General features: G+C 41.2%; 1 protein-coding gene across 1 annotated transcript; it reads right to left on the minus strand.

The window, feature by feature from the left end:
• Positions 1–2,471: 2,471 nt before the first annotated feature.
• Positions 2,472–4,095, minus strand: foxd3 (forkhead box D3). Its single transcript, XM_055642088.1, has one exon. The coding sequence runs from the start codon at positions 4,093–4,095 to the stop codon at positions 2,962–2,964; it is 1,134 nt and encodes a 377-aa protein (XP_055498063.1). The 3' UTR covers positions 2,472–2,961.
• Positions 4,096–7,418: the final 3,323 nt, after the last annotated feature.

A 7,418-nucleotide genomic window follows, 5' to 3' on the forward strand; every position in this document is an offset into this window, starting at 1 on the left:
CGTTGTGGTAACACACACCCCCGTCCAAATCAAATCCCGAGCTTCCAAATGGAACGAGATTTGGTTAAGCTGCAATAATTATTATGATGTTGCTCACATCATTATCAACACTGCTCTGAGATCTAAACTCTGACTAAAACGAAATTTGTTGATTACCAATACTCGTGTCGTGGCTGATCTGAGCCTCAACTTGTCCTTTCTCCTTCGGGGTTCAATAACATTAAGCATTTGCTCCAGATGAGAGATTCTATCATTTAAAAACAAAATCATTTTGAGCAGGTGGGTTGGAGACGGGTAAAACCCCATCTGCCCCGCGTTAATGCAGAAGACGGCGAAGTTCATATTCACGTCGTTTCGTTGCGCGAAAACCCATGACAAATAAATCACTTGAACATCATAGTTGACCGGAAGGTGACTCAAAAGTTACAACTGGAGAGAAATTCGAACGGGCATAAGTTGGAGGCAACAAAGGGTCAGTGTTGGAATGAGCGCTGTCATTTCGGAATGGTTATATCAGCAGGTTTCCGAGACGGACAGTGATTTTAGGAGTCGCTTTCTACTTTCCCAGGGGTATCAGTCAAATATAGAACCAATGCTCATGTTTCACGAACCATCCGCCATTTGCTTGATTTGTGTAAACTCCACTCATAAGTAGGGTCGCAAATGCCTAACATCTTGTTACGTTTATAGAAACAAGAGGCACAACATTTTTAGATCAGTTTCAATTTCCTTGTAAAAGGATTACTTGTGCAGATTCAGTTTAGGGACAGGATCTGCTGTTATTATGTTGCCCTTCAAATAAAGTTGGAGGCGGACATTTCTGCCCGTGTCAAATGGTTATCAAATATATGTATGTCCCTGGTGTTCAGACCACACCCCGGCGAGCGGGGCGGCTCGCTTCATTTGGTGTTTTTATACGGACGTACAAATGTTAGCTCACTGTAAAATAATATTGACGGTTACAGAAAGAAATCGAGCCTTGGCCCGGACGCAAATGTTGGTCAACTTGGACGGGGTCAGTCATCTAGCAACTCTCTTTAAGCACGGAGTGTGAAGTAAATATGGACATTCAATACCAGAAGCGACACTTAAGCCGCGACACATCGACAAACAGCCGAGGGAGAAGAGAAGCGCCAGCGATCTCAACGCAATCTCGTCGCCCGCGATCACTTACAAAATAAAACGAATACTATCTGCTTCGACTTATTTGCCCCTCTGCTTTGGTTTAAAACAGAGACTTGACAGAATTGTCCCAGAACCCCAGCTTTATTTTTTTTCGCTCCCCATACACAGCATGTAGGGTCAGTGCAGTGCGTTGTATTTGATTGAATTCATATTACACAAGTTGGAAGAACTACATCTCCAGCTTTCACAGTATTATGTTCCATTCTAGAGAGGGTCTAGCTTCCGAACTGGGACAATTCCAATGGTATTTAAATTACAATTGAATAATATTTATTGAACATTCGTTCAAACACAATACCTCTCAGCTGAATATAAAACATGTCTGCAAGTGGGAGCCACAGAGAAATGATAAGATTGTCAACGGAGCAACATATCTCCAGAACCCTTAGATCTTCTCTTCATAGTACCTTTATCCCCCTTTAATTGCCTATTTTCTTTTTATACAAAATCCCACAATGTACTCTGTATTTAAATCCCATTCATATTATTTGCATTGCTTCATGAAACTTGCAAGCACCCGATTACTGGTGCGCCTTTGTGCCTCATTTGAACTTGTGTGTTATTATTCCAGTGATAATGTAGGAGTTACGGGGAAATTGTGCAAAGAAATATACACGGTAACTCCAGGTAGATCGTAAAACCTGGTTCCTTTACTGAAAACTAAATCTGCTCGAACAACACCTCTACAACCAATTTTAAGTAATAGACGCTAATATTTTGCTATACTATCAATAGTGCAATCTATGGCGATTCCACATTAAAATAAAGATTACCACTTACAATCGGAATTACGTTTATTTAGATATAAAATATATATTTCATGATAACGCGCCTTGCTTAGAATTTTTTCTAAGCACGGCCTTTTAAAATGATAAAAATTCTCCCAGGTCAAACGATTTCGCGACATGACTAAAATGGAAAAAGAACGAGATTTCAGTCGAGCCGTGCTTATTTTGCCTTTTCGAACCTCTCTTCCATTAAGTTGTACAGTAGATGCTGTCAGCTCAAATTTCACCTCTCATATCTACAGCAAAGTGCCTTCTGATTAATTGGCTTTTACTTTTATTTTTAAAGGCAATGACCTCAATGTCGTCGCTCCAAAGATTTTTTTTTAATTGATAAGAACAAGCCGAGCTGCCATGTTGCTTATCTTTAGCAGGTTACAACCATGGCAATGAATTTGACCCGGCAGTGTCTTCCCGCGCACAGCACATTTACCACAGAAATACACTTTGCAATTATCAGCCAATAGCATATTTTTCTAGAGAAATGAATAAAAACATGAATGTTTGCAATTTGTAAAATTTATTTATAAAGTTTAATTCCCATTGTACAACACGACGGCGGCGCTACATAGAATACATATATTTAATTCTTATAAAGGGCTTTAAGCTTTTTGTAGTCGTATACAATATTGACAGTTTTCTCCTGTTGGATTAATTCTTTAGAATGATTCAGTCTTCCGTAATATCTGTACATGTTCATCAATAAACTACTGGCAATGAACCTTTCAAAAAGACATTAAGTGTGAAAGCCCAAAGCTCTATACTACAACTGTGAAATAGTCTAATTAAAAAATAAAACTCAATGACTATGAACCGATAGGTTCTTTATACAAATATTTACAAACGTATTTACCTGTACAGAAAGCATTCCTTTTTTTTTTATATATAGATAAGATTATAGTCTATCATTTGCAGTCAAGTTCAGTGCAACTCACTACCACAGGAGCAGAAAAAAGGTCCGGTGAGTGAGCGTTTGGAAGCGGGGAAGGTATTAAGATGGCCATTTGGTCACTGCGGCGGCCGAAGCTGCTGACTGTAAGAATTGTCCGGAGATGATATTCGTGGGGACGCTGATGATAGGGGTGATTGCGGCCGTGGTTCGCGCTAAAGAAAAGGGCTGAGGGCTGATCAACGCCGACTGAGTGGTCACTGGCGGCCGGAGGAAAGTTTGTGAGCTGCCCGACGTGCTTGTCACCCCGATGATATTCTCGATGCTGAACGAAGGTCTGATGGAGGGCTCCGTTTTGACGATGGACGCCGAGCTCAGGCTGCTGAGTTGGAGCTGGAGGCTGGGGCTGAGCTGAGAATTGAAGGCTTTCCTGTTGAGTTCGCTGGACGGGATGAGCGGGACGACCGGGGGTAACATGGGACCCACAGGAGGGATGTAGGGATATTGCAGAGCTGCAGGATGAGTGTAGGAGGCGGGATGTAGAGCATAGGGACGCCCGTAAGGGCCGCTCAGACTATATGCTCCAAAACTCTGCATCATGAGCGCAGTCTGTTCTCTCAGATGGTCCGCCGGCTGCCTCTTGAACCTTTTCCGCCGACGGAGAAAGCTCCCGTTGTCAAACATATCTTCTGACTGTGGGTCCAGCGTCCAGTAGTTTCCTTTACCGGGATTGCCAGGTTCCCTGGGTATCTTCACAAAGCAGTCATTCAGTGACAAGTTGTGGCGGATAGAGTTCTGCCAGGCAGGGAATTTCTCCCTGTAGTAAGGGAAACGGTTGCTGATGAACTCACAGATTCCACTAAGGGTTAACTTTTTCTGGGGACTTTGCAGGATAGACATGGTGATGAGAGCAATGTACGAATAAGGTGGCTTCACCAGGCTGTTCTTGGGTTTTGAAACGTTGTTGCCGCTGGTAGAGCCACTTTCCTGAGTTTCCGATTTGGCTAATTCTCCCTCCGAGGAAGGCTGGCAGAGAGCGGAAGGGCTTTCCGCGATTTCCCTCGCCCCGATCTCCTCCACCTCTCCCCCCTGGTCGTGGGTGGCGTGGCTCTCCGAGTCGCTGTCCTTCCCCATGCCCTCGTCTCCTTCTCCTACCACATCAATATCGACATCCTCTCCCGTGAGCACCGTGTGCCCTGACATGTCGTTCGCACTGCCGCTGCCTGACAGGGTCATCGCGCTCCCCTTTCACAAATCACCAAAAAAAAGGTAAGAGCTAGGCTTCTTTTCTGATGAAACTTATTTCCTCTCTCTCCCTCTCTCTCTCTCTCACACACTCTCTCTCTCACTCACTCTCTCTCTCTCTCCCTCTCACTCTCTCTCTCTCTCTCCAGCCTGTCGTCTCTCTCACATACACACTGTCTCAGCTGGCAGTCCCTTGCAGATCAGATGACAACGCTTTTTTAATGCAGGTCAAGGGGCTGTCAATAACACTCACATTTAACTTTTTGACAGCCTATTTCAATTTGCCCATCGCAACGTTTTAACTTTTCCTATAATTCCTGGCAATGTTTTTAAAACGTTTGCAGGCACGCAGCTCTTTAGCTTTTTATGCCTCCTTTATATATATATAAAGACTGGTGATTGTCTCAGTTAAAGATATACTCTCAGGATTGTCACGTGAGGGGCTAACGTCAGACTTCCCTCTGTTAAGCCATGCAAAACTCGAGTTATTTCATGTAATCGTCAACATAGATCCGGCCTCGACAACAGTAGCACCACTCATTCCTACAAGCACCATTTCACCAGGGTGATCAAAGCATTCTTTATCAATAAACTTGCTGGCGGAATGGAGCAAGACGAGACCTCAAATTATTCACTTGGGGCTTTTATTTTGCAATTTCACTTTTTTTTGGAGGGTGGGGGGGGAGCAAATGTAGAACGATGCCATCCATGCAAGATATTTTGTTCATTTACTGATTTTGCTTTATTTCAGGGCATTTTCCAGTCCCTATCAAAACAGTAATATGTTAATTAGATATTAAACTTAATATAACTATATTAATGAACGTGACGCTATTTATTTAGTTTAGAAATGTTTATGCGGACTGGCGTGTCACAGGCTTTATTTATAAATACAGTGATCGTTTATATATTTTTTACATTGACTTACAGTCAGGCATCAGCGTCTGAACGACATTTTTTGTAAGAAAGACGCACATACAGCAAAATGGTTATTGATTAATCTATTAGGTTTAGCGAAGAGGGGACGAAAAGGGCAGGGATGGGGAGGAGGTGGCAGCTATTGGGGGAGACAGCGGTAACAATGGAGATGCCTCAAATAAAGAAAATTGGACCAGGATGTGCAGAGGTGTTAACGAGCTAATCATCCCGTTTGTTAGCATATGAAAAACGAGGAAATGGGAGAGTGTGGGTGAATGTGAACAGCTATTCACAACACTGAAGGTAAGGGTTTGTCTCAATACAGTTCTCAGGAAAGAAGATTTTTAAACTACAGAGCGGGCACTATACTTTCCCAAATAAGTTTGACAGGAACTGACACGGTCCTTTGAACAAAAGCCTAATTTCAGCGCAATAATCCCTTCCCAAAAGCAATGCCTTCGTGCAGGACTAAAGTTATGTGTGTAAATACGAGCTTTATTTTGTTGTTTGTTTTAGTGTTAGGTTATTTTCGAATTGATCTGTCCTCCCAATTCCTCCTACTCAAATCAGAATATCTTTAAGTGACAAAAGAATCAATTATTCTTTCCACCCTCCTATTAAGACTAACAAAACCATGTGAATGGGTTTACGACATGTTTTCGATGGGAGGAATGAATAACCATTTAAACTTGACAGGGCTTCCCTGTGACACAAAATGATATTATAAATCGTAAGCGTTTCCCCCACAGAGCGAGCTAAGCTCTGTACAGTCAACAATAGACTTCCACTTCCCATTTTTTTTGTGCTTGGTTGCTATTTTGCGTTATTATTTTATTTTTCTCAAAATTGATTTTAAACTATTAATGTTATCGGGCAGGTCTATAAGCAAAAAAAAAGACAATATTTCGTAGAGGCATCCGGCTGTACATTTTGTTGAAATTAGATACTATTTACTTCAATTAGCAAACTTCAATTGAGATATATAGCTTTGTGTTTTTCTTTTAACAAGTGCGGAATCCAAGCGAATGAAGATATGTTAAGCAATCATCCTGGACAAGATGGAAAAAATGAATCAAGCCTGGAGGGGAGGGGGTGGGGGGAACTGTGCGGTTGTAAATTGGTTATAAATGAGTGTTTGTTAGTTGTTGTTTTCATTTGTGTAAATACGGCAGAACATCTCAGTTTACAAAGCACTTAGTTTTCATACTTGTTTACTTCTTCCTGGGCCAGCTGCCGCTATCATCTTATTTTTTTTAAACGCTTTCTTTGATTCTATCAAACGCTAGGCAAAATCAAATTTGGGATGAAACGGATCAGAAATGCACAGCTATATATACACATTTTAACAAGTTTTCGTTTTTATTCGTTACAATTACGTCATCGACGTCCAGTATATCATATTTGAATAAAACAGCATGCATTTTGCGGCTGAAAGTGATGGGATTTTAATTATTGAATCAAAATACTGATTTTAGTGTAATGTGGGAGCAGGAGAGGTTACTGTAACCACGGGTTTCATAATCGCTCTTCATTTAAATAGCCTGCCTTGTAGGCTAGCTAACCTTATTGGGAGTCAAAATTGCCCACACAAAGTCTCTCTCTTTTTCCCCATTCTCTTCCTATGTGTCCCTCTTCCTGTTTGAAACTGGGTTCGAAAAGTTCCAATATTTCAAGATTGGAGTTTCTTTGTTTGGCTTCAAGAGGAATTAAAATGTGCCCAGAGCCTGGAATGTAGCAGTTAAATAAGATCAATGATTTCATTTTTGAACAATATTTGATTAAAAAAAAAAACTATTATATGCGACCATCTGGGCTGTTGCTTTCAATTGCGATCAGCTTCGTGGTCGGAAGAGCATCGTTAAGAGAAGCATCAAATGCCGTCTTTGTTCCACAAGCATCATCCTATTTATTCCCGATGATCTTCTTAACTCTCAGAGGAGTTCGGCAGAGAATTAAAAAAACAAGTACTGAACGCATGTCCCTTTGATGCCTATTTCTTAAACACAATAAAAGTCAAATTAATTAAATCATACCATTAATTATGACCCTTAGCGTGAAAAGGATTGTTTCCCCTCGATTAAGGATGTATTGTGCTAATCCCCGTGTTGATTCAGAGAACTCTGTTCGACAATCATTTCTATAGAAAGGCTTTCAGGATCAATTTAGCAAATCTTAATCAGGTATATTTAGGACGAAATAATGATCTGGACATCACCGCCACTGTAAAGAAACAAACGAGATGTTCACGTTTGCTCAGGTCATCTTGAAAGAAGCACACGGCCCTCAGAAGGTACCAAGCGAACTGGCTGTCATTTCTCAAACTATTCGGCTAAACCAATAAACTTTAAAAGTCAACTGTTTTTTTTTAAACGTAAAAACGTCATCACTGCACAGAA

Source organism: Leucoraja erinacea, chromosome 10 (assembly GCF_028641065.1).
Source record: "Leucoraja erinacea ecotype New England chromosome 10, Leri_hhj_1, whole genome shotgun sequence".
NCBI classification, from domain to species: Eukaryota; Metazoa; Chordata; class Chondrichthyes; order Rajiformes; family Rajidae; genus Leucoraja; species Leucoraja erinaceus.

Coding starts and splice junctions, on each gene's coding strand:
- foxd3 (XM_055642088.1), bottom strand. CDS start 4,095: ATGACCCTGTCAGGCAGCGGCAGTGCGAACGACATGTCAGGGCACACG.